This window comes from Oncorhynchus kisutch, unplaced genomic scaffold (assembly GCF_002021735.2).
Source record: "Oncorhynchus kisutch isolate 150728-3 unplaced genomic scaffold, Okis_V2 Okis07a-Okis12b_hom, whole genome shotgun sequence".
Classification (NCBI taxonomy): Eukaryota; Metazoa; Chordata; class Actinopteri; order Salmoniformes; family Salmonidae; genus Oncorhynchus; species Oncorhynchus kisutch.
In genome coordinates this window covers 16,682,232-16,704,731 of record NW_022261984.1, presented here as the reverse complement: position 1 = coordinate 16,704,731, position 22,500 = coordinate 16,682,232, and the positions used below count along the sequence as shown (strand labels likewise).

The window sequence follows — 22,500 nt, the reverse complement described above, 5'->3', positions numbered from 1 at the left end:
CTCCTCTCCTCTCCTCTCCTCTCCTCTCCTCTCCTCTCCTCTCCTCTCCTCTCCTCTCCTCTCCTCTCCTCTCCTCTCCCCTCCCTCCCTCCCTCTGTGTATGTGTGTTGCAGGTGTCCCGGTGAGGCTGGTAGGAGGGGAGAGCGTTAATGAGGGCAGAGTAGAGGTGTACCTCCAGGGGACCTGGGGGACGGTGTGTGACGATGGATGGACAGACGTAAACGCAGAGGTGGTGTGTCGACAGCTGGGATACAGGTCTGTAACACTACCGTTCGGTGACTCACTGTTTCTATAGTAACAGGACTCACTCCACATTGACCAGAGTGTTTCTATAGTAACAGGACTCACTCTACATTGACCAGAGTGTTTCTATAGTAACAGGACTCACTCCACATTGACCAGAGTGTTTCTATAGTAACGTGACTCACTCCACATTGACCAGTGTTTCTATAGTAACGTGACTCACTCCACATTGACCAGTGTTTCTATAGTAACGGGACTCTCTCCCCCTTCATCCCCACCCTGCCTTCTTCCATTCTCTCTCCACATTGACCAGAGTGTTTCTATAGTAACAGGACTCACTCCACATTGACCAGTGTTTCTATAGTAACAGGATTCACTCCACATTGACCAGTGTTTCTATAGTAACGTGACTCTCTCCCCCTTCATTCCCACACTGCCTTCTTCCATTCTCTCTCCACATTGACCAGAGTGTTTCTATAGTAACAGGACTCACTCCACATTGACCAGTGTTTCTATAGTAACATGACTCTCTCCCCCTTCATCCCCACACTGCCTTCTTCCATTCTCTCTCCACATTGACCAGAGTGTTTCTATAGTAACAGGACTCACTCCACATTGACCAGTGTTTCTATAGTAACAGGACTCACTCCACATTGACCAGTGTTTCTATAGTAACATGACTCTCTCCCCCTTCATCCCCACCCTGCCTTCTTCCATTCTCTCTCCACATTGACCAGAGTGTTTCTATAGTAACAGGACTCACTCCACATTGACCAGTGTTTCTATAGTAACAGGACTCACTCCACATTGACCAGTGTTTCTATAGTAACAGGACTCACTCCACATTGACCAGTGTTTCTATAGTAACGGGGCTCTCTCCCCCTTCATCCCCACACTGCCTTCTTCCATTCTCTCTCCACATTGACCAGAGTGTTTCTATAGTAACAGGACTCACTCCACATTGACCAGTGTTTCTATAGTAACAGGACTCACTCCACATTGACCAGTGTTTCTATAGTAACGGGACTCTCTCCCCCTTCATCCCCACCCTGCCTTCTTCCATTCTCTCTCCACATTGACCAGTGTTTCTATAGTAACAGGACTCACTCCACATTGACCAGTGTTTCTATAGTAACGTGACTCTCTCCCCCTTCATCCCCACCCTGCCTTCTTCCATTCTCTCCCCCTCTGTTTTAGTCTACACTTCATCATGTTTTTCAGAGCAGGGCATTCCTCCGTGTCTCGCTACACGCTACAATTTACACGGTACACACACGCGTGTGACTTGGGCCAAGTGGACTGGTAGACTGTAGTCTGATACTGACACACACACGCACACACACACACACACACACACACACACACACACACACACACACACACACACACACACACACACACACACACACACACACACACACACACACACACACACACACACACACACATGTTAAGTCATTATGAAACACATAAGCTGTAGAACACATTCTGGAAGGTGAGCCTGTGTTTATTTTTCTCTCCTCTACTTTGAGGCTCAAACTCTCCAGTGAGCATATGGTGAGGAGTGTTTAGTGGTGTTGAGGAGTGTTGAGGTGTGTTGAGTGGTGTTGAGGAGTGTTGAGGTGTGTTGAGTGGTGTTGAGGAGTGTTGAGGTGTGTTGAGTGGTGTTGAGGAGTGTTGAGGTGTGTTTAGTGGTGTTGAGGAGTGTTGAGGTGTTTTTAGTGGTGTTGAGGAGTGTTTAGTGGTGTTGAGGTGTGTTGAGGTGTGTTTAGTAGTGATGAGGTGTGTGTAGTAGTGATGAGGTGTGTAGTAGTAGTGATGAGGTGTGTGTAGTAGTGTTGAGGTGTGTTGGGGAGTGATGAGGTGTGTGTAGTAGTGATGAGGTGTGTGTAGTAGTGATGAGGTGTGTGTAGTAGTGTTGAGGTGTGTGTAGTAGTGATGAGGTGTGTGTAGTAGTGATGAGGTGTGTGTAGTAGTGATGAGGTGTGTGTAGTAGTGATGAGGTGTGTGTAGTAGTGTTGAGGTGTGTGTAGTAGTGATGAGGTGTGTGTAGTAGTGATGAGGTGTGTGGAGTAGTGATGAGGTGTGTGTAGTAGTGTTGAGGTGTGTGGAGTAGTGTTGAGGTGTGTGGAGTAGTGATGAGGTGTGTAGTAGTAGTGATGAGGTGTGTGTAGTAGTGTTGAGGTGTGTTGGGGAGTGATGAGGTGTGGGTAGTAGTGATGAGGTGTGTGTAGTAGTGATGAGGTGTGTGTAGTAGTGTTGAGGTGTGTGGAGTAGTGTTGAGGTGTGTGGAGTAGTGATGAGGTGTGTAGTAGTAGTGATGAGGTGTGTGTAGTAGTGTTGAGGTGTGTTGGGGAGTGATGAGGTGTGGGTAGTAGTGATAAGGTGTGTGTAGTAGTGATGAGGTGTGTGTAGTAGTGATGAGGTGTGTGTAGTAGTGATGAGGTGTGTGTAGTAGTGATGAGGTGTGTGTAGTAGTGTTGAGGTGTGTGTAGTAGTGATGAGGTGTGTTGACGTGTGTTGGGGAGTGATGAGGTGTGTGTAGTAGTGATGAGGTGTGTGTAGTAGTGATGAGGTGTGTGGAGTAGTGATGAGGTGTGTGGAGTAGTGTTGAGGTGTGTGTAGTAGTGATGAGGTGTGTTGAGGTGTGTTGGGGAGTGATGAGGTGTGTGTAGTAGTGTTGAGGTGTGTGGAGGTGTGTTGGGGAGTGTTGAGGTGTGTGTAGTAGTGATGAGGTGTGTTTAGTAGTGATGAGGTGTGTGTAGTAGTGATGAGGTGTGTGTAGTAGTGATGAGGTGTGTGTAGTAGTGATGAGGTGTGTTGAGGTGTGTGGAGGTGTGTGGAGTAGTGATGAGGTGTGTGTAGTAGTGATGAGGTGTGTGTAGTAGTGATGAGGTGTGTGTAGTAGTGATGAGGTGTGTGTAGTAGTGATGAGGTGTGTGTAGTAGTGATGATCTATCTACATAATGTAATGTAGATGGTAGAATCGTTCATTAATATGGATTCATAATGTAATGTAGATTATCCCTGTTAAGAAACCGTGTAGAGTTGCAGGGGGGAGAATTACAAATGCCAAATCTTTCTGGGGGAGGTTTCTATCAGGAGACACCCATCCCCCTCTCTCTCTCTGTCTCTGTCTCTCTGTGTCTGTCTCTCTCTGTCTCGCTCTGTGTCGCTCTGTCTCTCTCTGTGTCACTCTGTCTCTCTCTCTCTCTGTCTCTCTCTGTGTCACTCTGTCTCTCTCTCTCTCTCTGTCTCTCTGTGTCACTCTGTCTCTGTCTCTCTGTGTCGCTCTGTCTCTCTGTGTCGCTCTGTCTCGCTCTGTGTCGCTCTGTCTCTCTCTGTGTCACTCTGTCTCTCTCTGTGTCACTCTGTCTCTCTCTGTCTCTCTCTGTGTCTCTCTGTGTCTCTGTCTCGCTCTGTCTCTCTCTGTGTCGCTCTGTCTGTCTCTCTCTGTCTCTCTCTGTGTCGCTCTGTCTCTCTCTGTGTCGCTCTGTCTCTCTCTGTGTCACTCTGTCTCTCTGTGTCTGTCTGTCTCTGCGTCGCTCTGACTCTCTCTGTGTCGCTCTGTCTATCTCTCTCTGTCTCTCTTTGTGTCGCTCTGTGTCGCTCTGTCTCTCTCTGTGTCACTCTGTGTCACTCTGTCTCTCTCTGTGTCGCTCTGTCTCTCTCTGTCTCTCTCTGTGTCGCTCTGTCTGTCTCTCTCTGTGTCACTCTGTGTCACTCTGTCTCTCTCTGTGTCGCTCTGTCTCTCTCTGTGTCGCTCTGTCTATCTCTCTCTGTCTCTCTTTGTGTCGCTCTGTCTCTCTCTCTGTCGCTCTCTGTCTGAAAGTATCTGCTCAGTAACATCTGTAGTGAATAAGGCAGACAGAGCAGAGCGTGTCACAGCCTCCTGGTTCAGGGAAAATAAATTACATACATCATACACACACAGAGAGAGAGAGAGATGAATGTGTCTCTGAGGCCTCAGTCAGGTTTTATTACTGACTCTAGGAACTCTAAGAATCTGGAGGACAGACAGACAGACATAATGTAGATGGTAGAATCTGGAGGACAGACAGACAGACATAATGTAGATGGTAGAATCTGGAGGACAGACAGACAGACATAATGTAATGTAGATGGTAGAATCTGGAGGACAGACAGACAGACAGACATAATGTAGATGGTAGAATCTGGAGGACAGACAGACAGACATAATGTAGATGGTAGAATCTGGAGGACAGACAGACAGACAGACATAATGTAGATGGTAGAATCTGGAGGACAGTCAGACAGACATAATGTAGATGGTAGAATCTGGAGGACAGACAGACATAATGTAATGTAGATGGTAGAATCTGGAGGACAGACAGACAGACAGACATAATGTAGATGGTAGAATCTGGAGGACAGACAGACAGACAGACAGACATAATGTAGATGGTAGAATCTGGAGGACAGACAGACAGACAGACAGACATAATGTAGATGGTAGAATCTGGAGGACAGACAGACAGACATAATGTAGATGGTAGAATCTGGAGGACAGACAGACAGACAGACAGACATAATGTAGATGGTAGAATCTGGAGGACAGACAGACAGACAGACAGACATAATGTAGATGGTAGAATCTGGGACAGACAGACAGACAGACATAATGTAGATGGTAGAATCTGGAGGACAGACAGACAGACATAATGTAATGTAGATGGTAGAATCTGGAGGACAGACAGACAGACATAATGTAGATGGTAGAATCTGGAGGACAGACAGACATAATGTAGATGGTAGAATCTGGAGGACAGACAGACAGACATAATGTAGATGGTAGAATCTGGAGGACAGACAGACAGACAGACATAATGTAGATGGTAGAATCTGGAGGACAGACAGACAGACATAATGTAGATGGTAGAATCTGGAGGACAGACAGACAGACAGACAGACAGACAGACAGACAGACAGACAGACAGACAGACAGACATAATGTAGATGGTAGAATCTGGAGGACAGACAGACAGACATAATGTAGATGGTAGAATCTGGAGGACAGACAGACAGACATAATGTAGATGGTAGAATCTGGAGGACAGACAGACAGACATAATGTAGATGGTAGAATCTGGGACAGACAGAGATAATGTAGTGTAGATTGTAGAATCTGGGACAGACAGAGATAATGTAGTGTAGATGGTAGTGGATGTGTTTGTGTCAGTGTGTGTTGTCTTTTTGGTCTCGTCTCCTTCGCTCCTCAGTGTGCCCCTTCCCATTTACACCAGATATGTGTATGTAATGACGAGATGCACGTCTCCACCCTAACAATGGGAGTCGTGGTCCCAAAGGTGGAAAGGCAGGCGACAAACTGAGGTCCATAATAAACCCAAAGAAACACATTGGCTTTAATTTGGACAGATTTTAGAGAGAGTGAAACCTCTCTCTTCACCTCTTCCTCTCTGTTTAAACACACCAAGCCCCTCCCACTGTCTCTCACGCCAAGCCCCTCCTACTGCCTCTCATGCCAAGCCCCTCCCACTGTCTGTCACACCAACCCCCTCCCACTTCCTCTCACACCAAGCCCCTCCCCCTGCCTCTCATGCCAAGCCCCTCCCACTTCCTCTCACACCAAGCCCCTCCCACTGCCTCTCATTCCTGGCCCCTCCCACTGCCTCTCATTCCAAGCCCCTCCCACTGCCTCTCATTCCAAGCCCCTCCCCCTGCCTCTCACGCAAGGCCCCTCTCACTGCCTGTCACACCAAGCCCCTCCTACTGCCTCTCATGCCAAGCCCCTCCCACTGCCTGTCACACCAAGCCCCTCCCACTTCCTCTCACACCAAGCCCCTCCCACTGCCTCTCATGCCAAGCCCCTCCCACTTCCTCTCATTCCAAGCCCCTCCCACTGCCTCTCACTCCAAGCCCCTCCCACTGCCTCTCACACAAAGCCCCTCCCCCTGCCTCTCACGCAAAGCCCCTCCCACTGCCTCTCACGCCAAGCCCCTCCCACTGCCTGTCACACCAAGCCCCTCCTACTGCCTCTCACGCAAATTCCCTCCCCCCCGCCTCTCACGCCAAGTCCCCCCCTCTGTCTCTCACACCAAGCCTCTCCCACTTCCTCTCACACCAAGCCCCTCCCACTTCCTCTCACACCAAGCCCCTCCCCCCCGCCTCTCACGCCAAGCCCCTCCCCCTCCTCTCACGCCAAGCCCCTCCCTCTCACGCCAAGCCCCTCCCTCTGCCTCTCAAGCCAAGCCCCTCCCTCTGCCTCTCATTCCAAGCCCCTCCCCCTGCCTCTCACGCCAACAAAGTTGAGAGATCACATCTCACTCTCTGACAAGCGTTTTATCTCGCTATTTGCATTTGAGGTGTGTTCCAACAGAATGGTTCATATGGACACTGAAACGCATAGAGATGTGGACACTGAAACACATAGAGATATGGACACTGAAACACATAGAGATGTGGACACTGAAACACATAGAGATATGGACACTGAAACACATAGAGATATGGACACTGAAACACATAGAGATGTGGACACTGAAACACAGAGAGATTATTTTACTGTAATAGAGATATGGACACTGAAACACATAGAGATGTGGACACTGAAACACATAGAGATGTGGACACTGAAACACATAGAGATGTGGACACAGAAACACATAGAGATGTGGACACTGAAACACATAGAGATGTGGACACTGAAACACATAGAGATATGGACACTGAAACACATAGAGATATGGACACTGAAACACATAGAGATGTGGACACTGAAAGACATAGAGATTGTTTTACTGTAATAGAGATGTGGACACTGAAACACATAGAGATGTGGACACTGAAACACATAGAGATGTGGACACTGAAACACATAGAGATGTGGACACTGAAACACATAGAGATGTGGACACTGAAACACATAGAGATGTGGACACTGAAACACATAGAGATATGGACACTGAAACACATAGAGATGTGGACACTGAAACACATAGAGATGTGGACACTGAAACACATGGAGATGTGGACACTGAAACAAAGACAAAGAAACAGTGTCCACATCTCTAATACAGTTGGTTACAATGATGATTCAGTTAGTTACAATTTGTTGCGGAATAGAAAGCCGACTCTAGATTTGATTTTCGATTGGAGATGTTTGATATGAGTCTGGAAGGAGAGTTTACAGTCTAGCCAGACACCTAGGTACTTATAGACGTCCACATATTCAAGGTCGGAACCATCCAGGGTGGTGATGCTAGTCAGGCGTGCGGGTGCAGGCAGCGAACGGTTGAAAAGCATGCATTTGGTTTTACTAGCGTTTATGAGCAGTTGGAGGCCATGGAAGGAGTGTTGTATGGCATTGAAGCTCGTTTGGAGGTTAGATAGCACAGTGTCTAAGGACGGGCCGGAAGTATATAGAATGGTGTCGTCTGCGTAGAGGTGGATCAGGGAATCGCCCGCAGCAAGAGCAACATCATTGATATACACAGAGAAAAGAGTCGGCCCGAGAATTGAACCCTGTGGCACCCCCATAGAGACTGCCAGAGGACCGGACAGCATGCCCTCCAATTTGACACACTGAACTCTGTCTGCAAAGTAGTTGGTGAACCAGGCGAGGCAGTCATCAGAAAAACCGAGGCTACTGAGTCTGCCGATAAGAATATGGTGATTGAGTCGAAAGCCTTGGCCAGGTCGATGAAGACGGCTGCACAGTACTGTCTTTTATCGATGGCGGTTATGATATCGTTTAGTACCTTGAGTGTGGCTGAGGTGCACCCGTGACCGGCTCAGAAACCAGATTGCACAGCAGAGAAGGTACGGTGGGATTCGAGATGGTCAGTGACCTGTTTGTTGACTTGGCTTTCGAAGACCTTAGATAGGCAGGGCAGGATGGATATAGGTCTGTAACAGTTTGGGTCCAGGGTGTCTCCCCCTTTGAAGATGGGGATGACTGCGGCAGCTTTCCAATCCTTGGGGATCTCAGACGATATGAAAGAGAGGTTAAACAGGCTGGTAATAGGGGTTGCGACAATGGCGGCGGATAGTTTCAGAAATAGAGGGTCCAGATTGTCAAGCCCAGCTGATTTGTACGGGTCCAGGTTTTGCAGCTCTTTCAGAACATCTGCTATCTGGATTTGGATAAAGGAGAACCTGGAGAGGCTTGGGCGAGTAGCTGCGGGGGGGGGGCGGAGCTGTTGGCCGAGGTTGGAGTAGCCAGGCGGAAGGCATGGCCAGCCGTTGAGAAATGCTTGTTGAAGTTTTCGATAATCATGGATTTATCGGTAGTGACCGTGTTACCTAGCCTTAGTGCAGTGGGCAGCTGGGAGGAGGTGCTCTTGTTCTCCATGGACTTCGCAGTGTCCCAGAACTTTTTGGATTTGGTATGCAGGATGCAAATTTCTGCCTGAAGAAGCTGGCCTTAGCTTTCCTGACTGACTGCGTGTATTGGTTCCTGACTTCCCTGAACAGTTGCATATCGCGGGGACCATATACTGCTATTGCAGTCCGCCACAGGATGTTTTTGTGCTGGTCGAGGGCAGTCAGGTCTGGAGTGAACCAAGGGCTATATCTGTTCTTAGTTCTGCATTTTTTGAACGGAGCATGCTTATCTAAAATGGTGAGGAAGTTACTTTTAAAGAATGACCAGGCATCCTCAACTGACGGGAAGAGGTCAATGTCCTTCCAGGATACCCGGGCCAGGTCGATTAGAAAGGCCTGCTCACAGAAGTGTTTTAGGGAGCGTTTGACAGTGATGAGGGGTGGTAGTTTGACTGCGGCTCCGTAGCGGATACAGGCAATGAGGCAGTGATCGCTGAGATCCTGGTTGAAGACAGCGGCGGTGTACTTGGAGGGCCAGTTGGTCAGGATGACGTCTATGAGGGTGCCCTTGTTTACAGATTTAGGGTTGTACCTGGTGGGTTCCTTGATGATTTGTGTGAGATTGAGGGCATCTAGCTTAGATTGTAGGACTGCCGGGTTGTTAAGCATATCCCAGTTTAGGTCACCTAACAGAACAAACTCTGAAGCTAGGTGGGGGACGATCAATTCACAAATGGTGTCCAGGGCACAGCTGGGAGCTGAGGGGGGCCGGTAGCAGGCGGCAACAGTGAGAGACTTATTTCTGGAGAGAGTAACTTTTTAAATTAGTAGTTCGAACTGTTTGGGTATGGACCTGGAAAGTAAGCCTGCAAAGTAATGTCAATCTCTGCAGTAGACTGCAACTCCTCCCCCTTTGGCAGTTCTATCTTGACGAAAAATGTTATAGTTGGGTATGGAAATCTCAGAATTTTTGGTGGCCTTCCTGAGCCAGGACTCAGACACGGCAAGGACATCAGGGTTAGCAGAGTTTGCTAAAGCAGTGAGTAAAACAAACTTAGGGAGGAGGCTTCTGATGTTGACATGCATGAAACCAAGGCTTTTTCGATCACAGAAGTCAACAAATGAGGGTGCCTGGGGACATGCAGGGCCTGGGTTTACCTCCACATCACCCGCGGAACAGAGGAGGAGTAGTATGAGGGTGCGGCTAAAGGCTATCAAAACTGGTCGCCTAGAGCGTTGGGGACAGAGAATAAAAGGAGCAATGATGATTCAGTTGGTTACAATGATGATTCAGTTGGTTACAATGATGATTCAGTTGGTTACAATGATGATTCAGTTGGTTACAATGATGATTCAGTTACAATGATGATTCAGTTGGTTACAATGATGATTCAGTTGGTTACAATGATGATTCAGTTGGTTACAATGATGATTCAGTTGGTTACAATGATGATTCAGTTAGTTACAATGATGATTCAGTTGGTTACAATGATGATTCAGTTAGTTACAATGATGATTCAGTTGGTTACAATGATGATTCAGTTGGTTACAATGATGATTCAGTTGGTTACAATGATGATTCAGTTGGTTACAATGATGATTCAGTTACAATGATGATTCAGTTGGTTACAATGATGATTCAGTTGGTTACAATGATGATTCAGTTGGTTACAATGATGATTCAGTTAGTTACAATGATGATTCAGTTGGTTACAATGATGATTCAGTTAGTTACAATGATGATTCAGTTGGTTACAATGATGATTCAGTTGGTTACAATGATGATTCAGTTTGTTACAATGATGATTCAAATCAAATCAAATATATTTATATAGCCCTTAGTACATCAGCTGATATCTCAAAGTGCTGTACAGAAACCCAGCCTAAAACCCCAAACAGCAAGCAATGCAGGTGTAGAAGCACGGTGGCTAGGAAAAACTCCCTAGAAAGGCCAATACCTAGGAAGAAACCTAGAGAGGAACCAGGCTATGTGGGGTGGCCAGTCCTCTTCTGGCTGTGCCGGGTGGAGATTATAACAGAACATGGTCAAGATGTTCAATGTTCATAAATGACCAGCATGGTCGAATAATAATAAGGCAGAACAGTTGAAACTAGAGCAGCAGCACAGTCAGGTGGAAGTTGAAACTGGAGCAGCAGCATGGCCAGGTAGACTGGGGACAGCAAGGAGTCATCATGTCAGGTAGTCCTGGGGCATGGTCCTAGGGCTCAGGTCAGTTGAAACTGGAACAGCAGCATGGTCAGGTGGACTGGGGACAGCAAGGAGTCATCATGTCAGGTAGTCCTGGGGCATGGTCCTAGGGCTCAGGTCCTCCGAGAGAGAGAAAGAAAGAGAGAATTAGAGAGAGCATATGTGGGGTGGCCAGTCCTCTTCTGGCTGTTCCGATTCAGTTGATTACAATGATGATTCAGTTAGTTACAATGATGATTCAGTTAGTTACAATGATGATTCAGTTGGTAGACCTATGATGATTCAGTTGGTAGACCTATGATGATTCAGTTGGTTTCAATGATGATTCAGTTAGTTACGATGATGATTCAGTTGGTTACGATGATGATTCAGTTACAATGATGATTCAGTTGGTTACGATGATGATTCAGTTACAATGATGATTTAGTTATGATTTAGTTAGTTACAATGATGATTCAGTTGGTAGACCTATGATGATTCAGTTAGTTACAATGATGACCGTACCATAGTTGATTCAACCTTATCATAGTTGATCAACCGTATCGTAGTTGATTCAACCGTATCGTAGTTGATTCAACCGTATCGTAGTTGATTCAACCGTATAGTAGTTGATTCAACCGTATCGTAGTTGATTCATTGTCTAAGTGTAACTCTGTTGTGTGGAAGTGTATTTTACGCTCATACCCTCTGTCTGTCTGCGATGTTTGTGTGTCGTCTTCAGTGGAGTGGCGAAGGCCCGTGTGATGGCGTATTTTGGCGAGGGGGAGGGGCCTATCCATGTGGACAACGTGAAGTGTTCCGGCGAAGAGCGTTCATTGGTCGACTGCCTCAAACAGCCAACCGGGACGCATAACTGTCGCCATAGCGAAGACGCCGGGGTCATCTGTGACTACGGCCAATCACAGTTCAGCGACACAGAGGGCAAAGGTCAGTGGTGATGTCACAAACATATTTATCTTGCGTCAACCTGTTCTAGGGGAATAGAGAACGATTCACATCGCACTCCGGTTCAAATGTTAAAGATACGACTGTATCAGTCCGTGGACCCCCAACCTGTGTCCTGTCCTCTAGACTGACTGTGTCCTGTCCTCTAGACTGACTGTGTCCTGTCCTCTAGACTGACTGTGTCCTGTCCTCTAGACTGACTGTGTCCTGTCCTCTAGACTGACTGTGTCCTGTCCACTAGACTGACTGTGTCCTGTCCTCTAGACTGACTGTGTCCTGTCCACTAGACTGACTGTGTCCTGTCCTCTAGACTGACTGTGTCCTGTCCTCTAGACTGACTGTGTCCTGTCGTCTAGACTGACTGTGTCCTGTCCACTAGACTGACTGTGTCCTGTCCACTAGACTGACTGTGTCCTGTCCTCTAGACTGACTGTGTCCTGTCCTCTAGACTGACTGTGTCCTGTCCTCTAGACTGACTGTGTCCTGTCCTCTAGACTGACTGTGTCCTGTCCTCTAGACTGACTGTGTCCTGTCCTCTAGACCGACTGTGTCCTGTCCCCTAGACTGACTGTGTCCTGTCCTCTAGACTGACTGTGTCCTGTCCTCTAGACTGACTGTGTCCTGTCCACTAGACCGACTGTGTCCTGTCCTACCGACTGTGTCCTGTCCCCTAGACCGACTGTGTCCTGTCCCCTAGACTGACTGTGTCCTGTCCTCTAGACTGACTGTGTCCTGTCCTCTAGACTGACTGTGTCCTGTCCTCTAGACTGACTGTGTCCTGTCGTCTAGACTGACTGTGTCCTGTCCTCTAGACTGACTGTGTCCTGTCCTCTAGACTGACTGTGTCCTGTCGTCTAGACTGACTGTGTCCTGTACACTAGACTGACTGTGTCCTGTCCTCTAGACTGACTGTGTCCTGTCCTCTAGACTGACTGTGTCCTGTCCACTAGACTGACTGTGTCCTGTCCTCTAGACTGACTGTGTCCTGTCCTCTAGACTGACTGTGTCCTGTCCACTAGACTGACTGTGTCCTGTCCACTAGACTGACTGTGTCCTGTCCACTATACTGACTGTGTCTTGTCCACTAGATTGACTGTGTCCTGTCCTCTAGACTGACTGTGTCCTGTCCACTAGACTAACTGTGTCCTGTCCACTAGACTGACTGTGTCCTGTCCTCTAGACTGACTGTGTCCTGTCCTCTAGGCTGACTGTGTCCTGTCCTCTAGACTGACTGTGTCCTGTCCTCTAGACTGACTGTGTCCTGTCCTCTAGACTGACTGTGTCCTGTCCTCTAGACTGACTGTGTCCTGTCCACTAGACTGACTGTGTCCTGTCCACTAGACTGACTGTGTCCTGTCCTCTAGACTGACTGTGTCCTGTCGTCTAGACTGACTGTGTCCTGTCCTCTAGACTGACTGTGTCCTGTCCTCTAGACTGACTGTGTCCTGTCGTCTAGACTGACTGTGTCCTGTACACTAGACTGACTGTGTCCTGTCCTCTAGACTGACTGTGTCCTGTCCTCTAGACTGACTGTGTCCTGTCCACTAGACTGACTGTGTCCTGTCCTCTAGACTGACTGTGTCCTGTCCTCTAGACTGACTGTGTCCTGTCCTCTAGACTGACTGTGTCCTGTCCTCTAGACTGACTGTGTCCTGTCCTCTAGACTGACTGTGTCCTGTCCACTAGACTGACTGTGTCCTGTCCTCTAGACTGACTGTGTCCTGTCCACTAGACTGACTGTGTCCTGTCCTCTAGACCGACTGTGTCCTGTCCCCTAGACTGACTGTGTCCTGTCCTCTAGACTGACTGTGTCCTGTCCTCTAGACTGACTGTGTCCTGTCCACTAGACCGACTGTGTCCTGTCCTCTAGACCGACTGTGTCCTGTCCCCTAGACTGACTGTGTCCTGTCCTCTAGACTGACTGTGTCCTGTCCTCTAGACTGACTGTGTCCTGTCCTCTAGACTGACTGTGTCCTGTCGTCTCGACTGACTGTGTCCTGTCCACTAGACTGACTGTGTCCTGTCCACTAGACTGACTGTGTCCTGTCCTCTAGACTGACTGTGTCCTGTCCTCTAGACTGACTGTGTCCTGTCCTCTAGACTGACTGTGTCCTGTCCTCTAGACTGACTGTGTCCTGTCCACTAGACTGACTGTGTCCTGTCCTCTAGACCGACTGTGTCCTGTCCCCTAGACTGACTGTGTCCTGTCCTCTAGACTGACTGTGTCCTGTCCTCTAGACTGACTGTGTCCTGTCCACTAGACCGACTGTGTCCTGTCCTCTAGACCGACTGTGTCCTGTCCCCTAGACTGACTGTGTCCTGTCCTCTAGACTGACTGTGTCCTGTCCTCTAGACTGACTGTGTCCTGTCCTCTAGACTGACTGTGTCCTGTCGTCTAGACTGACTGTGTCCTGTCCTCTAGACTGACTGTGTCCTGTCCTCTAGACTGACTGTGTCCTGTCGTCTAGACTGACTGTGTCCTGTACACTAGACTGACTGTGTCCTGTCCTCTAGACTGACTGTGTCCTGTCCTCTAGACTGACTGTGTCCTGTCCACTAGACTGACTGTGTCCTGTCCTCTAGACTGACTGTGTCCTGTCCTCTAGACTGACTGTGTCCTGTCCACTAGACTGACTGTGTCCTGTCCACTAGACTGACTGTGTCCTGTCCACTATACTGACTGTGTCCTGTCCACTAGATTGACTGTGTCCTGTCCTCTAGACTGACTGTGTCCTGTCCACTAGACTAACTGTGTCCTGTCCACTAGACTGACTGTGTCCTGTCCTCTAGACTGACTGTGTCCTGTCCTCTAGGCTGACTGTGTCCTGTCCTCTAGACTGACTGTGTCCTGTCCTCTAGACTGACTGTGTCCTGTCCTCTAGACTGACTGTGTCCTGTCCTCTAGACTGACTGTGTCCTGTCCACTAGACTGACTGTGTCCTGTCCACTAGACTGACTGTGTCCTGTCCTCTAGACTGACTGTGTCCTGTCGTCTAGACTGACTGTGTCCTGTCCTCTAGACTGACTGTGTCCTGTCCTCTAGACTGACTGTGTCCTGTCCACTAGACCGACTGTGTCCTGTCCTCTAGACCGACTGTGTCCTGTCCCCTAGACTGACTGTGTCCTGTCCTCTAGACTGACTGTGTCCTGTCCTCTAGACTGACTGTGTCCTGTCCTCTAGACTGACTGTGTCCTGTCGTCTAGACTGACTGTGTCCTGTCCTCTAGACTGACTGTGTCCTGTCCTCTAGACTGACTGTGTCCTGTCGTCTAGACTGACTGTGTCCTGTACACTAGACTGACTGTGTCCTGTCCTCTAGACTGACTGTGTCCTGTCCTCTAGACTGACTGTGTCCTGTCCACTAGACTGACTGTGTCCTGTCCTCTAGACTGACTGTGTCCTGTCCTCTAGACTGACTGTGTCCTGTCCACTAGACTGACTGTGTCCTGTCCACTAGACTGACTGTGTCCTGTCCACTATACTGACTGTGTCCTGTCCACTAGATTGACTGTGTCCTGTCCTCTAGACTGACTGTGTCCTGTCCACTAGACTAACTGTGTCCTGTCCACTAGACTGACTGTGTCCTGTCCTCTAGACTGACTGTGTCCTGTCCTCTAGGCTGACTGTGTCCTGTCCTCTAGACTGACTGTGTCCTGTCCTCTAGACTGACTGTGTCCTGTCCTCTAGACTGACTGTGTCCTGTCCACTAGACTGACTGTGTCCTGTCCACTAGACTGACTGTGTCCTGTCCTCTAGACTGACTGTGTCCTGTCGTCTAGACTGACTGTGTCCTGTCCTCTAGACTGACTGTGTCCTGTCCTCTAGACTGACTGTGTCCTGTCGTCTAGACTGACTGTGTCCTGTACACTAGACTGACTGTGTCCTGTCCTCTAGACTGACTGTGTCCTGTCCTCTAGACTGACTGTGTCCTGTCCACTAGACTGACTGTGTCCTGTCCTCTAGACTGACTGTGTCCTGTCCTCTAGACTGACTGTGTCCTGTCCTCTAGACTGACTGTGTCCTGTCCTCTAGACTGTCTGTGTCCTGTCCTCTAGACTGACTGTGTCCTGTCCTCTAGACTGACTGTGTCCTGTCCACTAGACTGACTGTGTCCTGTCCTCTAGACTGACTGTGTCCTGTCCACTAGACTGACTGTGTCCTGTCCTCTAGACCGACTGTGTCCTGTCCCCTAGACTGACTGTGTCCTGTCCTCTAGACTGACTGTGTCCTGTCCTCTAGACTGACTGTGTCCTGTCCACTAGACCGACTGTGTCCTGTCCTCTAGACCGACTGTGTCCTGTCCCCTAGACTGACTGTGTCCTGTCCTCTAGACTGACTGTGTCCTGTCCTCTAGACTGACTTTTGGGGTTAGGGTTACCATTGGGGTTACCATTGGGTTACCATTGGGGTGGGGATTACCATTGGGGTTACCACTACCGTTCCTGTCTGTCTGTGTTAGATACTAAACTAATGTTCCTGTCTGTCTGTGTTAGATACTAAACTAATGTTCCTGTCTGTCTGTGTTAGATACTAAACTAATGTTCCTGTCTGTGTTAGATACTAAACTAATGTTCCTGTCTGTGTTAGATACTAAACTAACGTTCCTGTCTGTCTGTGTTAGATACTAAACTAACGTTCCTGTCTGTCTGTGTTAGATACTAAACTAACGTTTCTTATCTGTCTGTGTTAGATACTAAACTAATGATCCTGTCTGTCTGTGTTAGATACTAAACTAATGTTCCTGTCTGTCTGTGTTAGATACTAAACTAACGTTCCTGTCTGTCTGTGTTAGATACTAAACTAACATTCCTGTCTGTCTGTCTGTCTGTCTGTGTTAGATACTAAACTAATGTTCCTGTCTGTGTTAGATATTAAACTAATGTTCCTGTCTGTCTGTGTTAGATACTAAACTAATGTTCCTGTCTGTGTTAGATACTAAACTAATGTTCCTGCCTGTCTGTGTTAGATACTAAACTAATGTTCCTGTCTGTGTTAGATACTAAACTAACGTTCCTGTCTGTCTGTCTGTCTGTCTGTCTGTCTGTCTGTCTGTCTGTCTGTCTGTCTGTCTGTCTGTCTGTCTGTCTGTCTGTCTGTCTGTGTTAGATACTAAACTAATGTTCCTGTCTGTCTGTGTTAGATACTAAACTAATGTTCCTGTCTGTCTGTGTTAGATCCTAAACTAATGTTCCTGTCTGTGTTAGATACTAAAATAACGTTTCTTATCTGTCTGTGTTAGATACTAAACTAACGTTCCTGTCTGTCTGTGTTAGATACTAAACTAACGTTCCTGTCTGTCTGTGTTAGATACTAAACTAACGTTCCTGTCTGTCTGTGTTAGATACTAAACTAACGTTCCTGTCTGTCTGTGTTAGATACTAAACTAACATTCCTGTCTGTCTGTGTTAGATACTAAACTAACGTTCCTGTCTGTCTGTGTTAGATACTAAACTAACGTTCCTGTCTGTCTGTGTTAGATACTAAACTAACGTTCCTGTCTGTCTGCCTGTGTTAGATACTAAACTAATGTTCCTGTCTGTGTTAGATACTAAACTAATTGTCCTGTCTGTGTTAGATACTAAACTAACGTTCCTGTCTGTATTAGATACTAAACTAACGTTCCTGTCTGTGTTAGGTACGGTGGAGTCTGTGTCAGATCCTGTCTGTGTTAGATACTAACTGTCTGTCTGTGTTAGGTACGGTGGAGTCTGTGTTAGATACTAACTGTCTGTCTGTGTTAGGTACGGTGGAGTCTGTGTTAGATACTAACTGTCTGTCTATGTTAGGTACGGTGGAGTCTGTGTTAGATACTAACGTTCCTGTCTGTGTTAGATACTAACTGTCTGTCTGTGTTAGGTACGGTGGAGTCTGTGTTAGATACTAACTGTCTGTCTGTGTTAGGTACGGTGGAGTCTGTGTTAGATACTAACTGTCTGTCTGTGTTAGGTACGGTGGAGTCTGTGTTAGATACTAACGTTCCTGTCTGTGTTAGGTACTAACTGTCTGTCTGTGTTAGATACTAACTGTCTGTCTGTGTTAGATACTAACTGTCTGTCTGTGTTAGATACTAACTGTCTGTCTGTGTTAGATACTAACTGTCTGTCTGTGTTAGGTACGGTGGAGTCTGTGTCAGATCATGTCTGTGTTAGATACTAACTGTCTGTCTGTGTTAGATACTAACTGTCTCTCTGTGTTAGGTACGGTGGAGTCTGTGTCAGATCCTGTCTGTGGGTTGAGACTGATACATACACGCCAACGCAGAATCATAGGAGGAGAAAACTCACTGAGGTAAGGAGAGAACTACATATATATACTGGTGTGTTGATGGGTGTTGTAGTTTTATATAATCCAGAATCATAGGAGGAGAGAACTCACTGAGGTAAGGAGAGAACTACATATATATACTGGTGTGTTGATGGGTGTTGTAGTTTAATACAATCCAGAATCATAGGAGGAGAGAACTCACTGAGGTAAGGAGAGAACTACATATATATACTGGTGTGTTGATGGGTGTTGTAGTTTAATATAATCCAGAATCATAGGAGGAGAGAACTACATATATATATACTGTGTGTAGCTAGTTGATCTGGTGTGTTGATGGGTGTTGTAGTTCTAGTATGAGTGTTGATGGGTGTTGTAGTTCTAATATGTGTGTTGATGGGTGTTGTAGTTCTAGTATGAGTGTTGATGGGTGTTGTAGTTCTAGTATGTGTGTTGATGGGTGTTGTAGTTTAATATTATCCAGATATATTATATTATAATACATGGTGTGTTGATGGGTGTTGTAGTTCTAGTATGTGTGTTGATGGGTGTTGTAGTTTAATATTATCCAGATATATTATATTATAATACATGGTGTGTTGATGGGTGTTGTAGTTCTAGTATGTGTGTTGATGGGTGTTGTAGTTTAATATTATCCAGATATATTATATTATAATACATGGTGTGTTGATGGGTGTTGTAGTTCTAGTATGTGTGTTGATGGGTGTTGTAGTTTAATATTATCCAGATATATTATATTATAATACATGGTGTGTTGATGGGTGTTGTAGTTCTAGTATGTGTGTTGATGGGTGTTGTAGTTTAATATTATCCAGATATATTATATTATAATACATGGTGTGTTGATGGGTGTTGTAGTTTAATATAATCCAGATATGTTATTATAGTTCTAGTATCCGTGTATGTTGGGTGTTGGGTGTTGTAGTTCTAGTATCCGTGTATGTTGGGTGTTGGGTGTTGTAGTTCTAGTGTCCGTGTATGTTGGGTGTTGGGTGTTGTAGTTCTAGTATCCGTGTATGTTGGGTGTTGTAGCTCTAGTGTCCGTATTTGTTGGGTGTTGTAGTTCTAGTATCCGTGTTTGTTGGGTGTTGTAGTTCTAGTGTCCGTGTTTGTTGGGTGTTGTAGTTCTAGTGTCCGTATTTGTTGGGTGTTGTAGTTCTAGTATCCGTGTTTGTTGGGTGTTGTAGTTCTAGTGTCCGTGTTTGTTGGGTGTTGTAGTTCTAGTATCCGTATATGTTGGGTGTTGTAGTTCTAGTGTCCGTGTTTGTTGGGTGTTGTAGTTCTACTATCCGTGTTTGTTGGGTGTTGTAGTTCTAGTGTCCGTGTTTGTTGGGTGTTGTAGTTCTAGTATCCGTGTATGTTGGGTGTTGTAGCTCTAGTGTCCGTATTTGTTGGGTGTTGTAGTTCTAGTATCCGTGTTTGTTGGGTGTTGTAGTTCTAGTATCCGTGTATGTTGTATGTTGGGTGTTGTAGTTCTAGTATCCGTGTATGTTGTATGTTGGGTGTTGTAGTTCTAGTGTCCGTGTATGTTGGGTGTTGTAGTTCTAGTATCCGTGTATGTTGGGTGTTAAAGTTCTAGTATCCGTGAATGTTGGGTGTTGTAGTTCTAGTATCCGTGTATGTTGTATGTTGGGTGTTGTAGTTGGGTGTCCGTGTCTAACCCTCATTAGTTTTATTGTGTGTGTGTGTGTGTGTGTGTGTGTGTGTGTGTGTGTGTGTGTGTGTGTGTGTGTGTGTGTGTGTGTGTGTGTGTGTGTGTGTGTGTGTGTGTGTGTGTGTAGGGGAGGCTGGCCATGGCAGGCTGCGGTGCGTCTCAGAGGCTCTCGGGGGGACGGAAGGTTGGTGTGTGGAGCAACTCTCATCAGCTCCTGTTGGATACTCACCTCAGCTCACTGCTTTAAGAGGTAACTCAGCTCACTGGTTTAAGAGGTAACTCAGCTCACTGCTTTAAGAGGTAACTCACCTCACTGCTTTAAGAGGTAACTCAGCTCACTGCTTTAAGAGGTAACTCAGCTCACTGCTTTAAGAGGTAACTCACCTCACTGCTTTAAGAGGTAACTCACCTCACTGCTTTAAGAGGTAACTCACCTCACTGCTTTAAGAGGTAACTCAGCTCACTGCTTTAAGAGGTAACTCACCTCACTGCTTAAGAGGTAACTCAGCTCACTGCTTTAAGAGGTAACTCAGCTCACTGCTTTAAGAGGTAACTCAGCTCACTGCTTTAAGAGGTAACTCAGCTCACTGCTTTAAGAGGTAACTCAGCTCACTGCTTTAAGAGGTAACTCAGCTCACTGCTTTAAGAGGTAACTCAGCTCACTGCTTTAAGAGGTAACTCAGCTCACTGCTTTAAGAGGTAACTCAGCTCACTGCTTTAAGAGGTAACTCAGCTCACTGCTTTAAGAGGTAACTCAGCTCACTGCTTTAAGAGGTAACTCAGCTCACTGCTTTAAGAGGTAACTCAGCTCACTGCTTTAAGAGGTAACTCAGCTCACTGCTTTAAGAGGTAACTCACCTCACTGCTTTAAGAGGTAACTCACCTCACTGCTTTAAGAGGTAACTCACCTCACTGCTTTAAGAGGTAACTCAGCTCACTGCTTTAAGAGGTAACTCACCTCACTGCTTTAAGAGGTAACTCAGCTCACTGCTTTAAGAGGTAACTCAAACCAGACCGTGGTTGAGACAGACACCTCAACATTCATCTAGTCACTTCATCAACATCTAGTTTAGAGAGACAGACACCTCAACATGCATCTAGTCACTTCATCAACATCTAGTTTAGAGAGACAGACACCTCAACATGCATCTAGTCACTTCATCAACATCTAGTTTAGAGAGACAGACACCTCAACATGCATCTAGTCACTTCATCAACATCTAGTTTAGAGAGACAGACACCTCAACATGCATCTAGTCACTTCATCAACATCTAGTTTAGAGAGACAGACACCTCAACATGCATCTAGTCACTTCATCAACATCTAGTTTAGAGAGACAGACACCTCAACATGCATCTAGTCACTTCATCAACATCTAGTTTAGAGAGACAGACACCTCAACATGCATCTAGTCACTTCATCAACATCTAGTTTAGAGAGACAGACACCTCAACATGCATCTAGTCACTTCATCAACATCTAGTTTAGAGAGACAGACACCTCAACATGCATCTAGTCACTTCATCAACATCTAGTTTAGAGAGACAGACACCTCAACATGCATCTAGTCACTTCATCAACATCTAGTTTAGAGAGACAGACACCTCAACATGCATCTAGTCACTTCATCAACATCTAGTTTAGAGAGACAGACACCTCAACATTCATCTAGTCACTTCATCAACATCTAGTTTAGAGAGACAGACACCTCAACATGCATCTAGTCACTTCATCAACATCTAGTTTAGAGAGACAGACACCTCAACATGCATCTAGTCACTTCATCAACATCTAGTTTAGAGAGACAGACACCTCAACATGCATCTAGTCACTTCATCAACGTCTAGTTTAGAGAGACAGACACCTCAACATGCATCTAGTCACTTCATCAACATCTAGTTTAGAGAGACAGACACCTCAACATGCATCTAGTCACTTCATCAACGTGTGTGTGTGTGTCTGTGTCTGTGTCTGTGTGTGTCTGTGTGTGTGTGTAAGGTTAAGTTGGGGGTAGCCAATTTTGAGTGTGATGCATATCTCCATGTTGCATATGATGATCTGAGTTCGATGTAAATACTGTGTCTCTCAGCCCCTCTACAGATTTTATCTGGGATATTTTCAAATGTTTGAGTTTGTTATGAAAAACCAGAGACAGATCAGGTCACACTCACACACACATTCTCACACTCACCCACACACACACGCATTCTTACACTCCACTCACACTCACACACACACATTCTTACACTCCACACACACACTCACTCACACACACACATTCTCACACTCCACTCACAGTGTGCCAGAGTGCATTTCTGTCTCAGTGTTTCTCGATTAGAGAGAAAGACCAGCAGAAGCATTCAAAACCAGTTCCTAAAACAAGTTCATAAAACCAGTTTCCCAAAACCAGTTCCTAAAACCAGTTCCTAAAACCAGTTCCCTAAAACCAGTTCCTAAAACCAGTTCCTAAAACCAGTTCCCTAAAATCAGTTCCCTAAAACCAGTTCCTAAAACCAGTTCCCTAAAACCAGTTCCTAAACCAGTTCCCTAAAACCAGTTCCCTAAAATCAGTTCCCTAAAACCAGTTCCTAAAACCAGTTCCCTAAAACCAGTTCCCAAAACCAGTTCCTAAAACCAGTTCCCAAAACCAGTTCCCTAAAACCAGTTCCTAAAACCAGTTCCTAAAACCAGTTCCCACTCTGGAAAGCTACACATGCAACTGAACAAAGAATATACATTGTACTGAGTAACAGTTTGTATATGGAAATTGAAATAAATTCATCCTCTTTAATGGATGTGTGAAGTTGCTGGATATTGTCGGGAATTGGAACAAGCTGTCGTACACGTCGATCCAGAGCATCC

General features: G+C 46.4%; 1 protein-coding gene across 1 annotated transcript in view; it reads left to right on the top strand.

The window, feature by feature from the left end:
- Positions 1-22,500, top strand: part of prss12 (serine protease 12) — a 66,456-nt gene that overhangs the window by 31,117 nt on the left and 12,839 nt on the right. The window contains exons 9-12 of the mRNA XM_031815120.1: positions 114-255; positions 11,478-11,683; positions 17,899-17,989; positions 19,765-19,887. Of these exons, the coding sequence (XP_031670980.1) occupies positions 114-255; positions 11,478-11,683; positions 17,899-17,989; positions 19,765-19,887 (562 nt within the window). The remainder of the gene's footprint in view (positions 1-113; positions 256-11,477; positions 11,684-17,898; positions 17,990-19,764; positions 19,888-22,500) is intronic.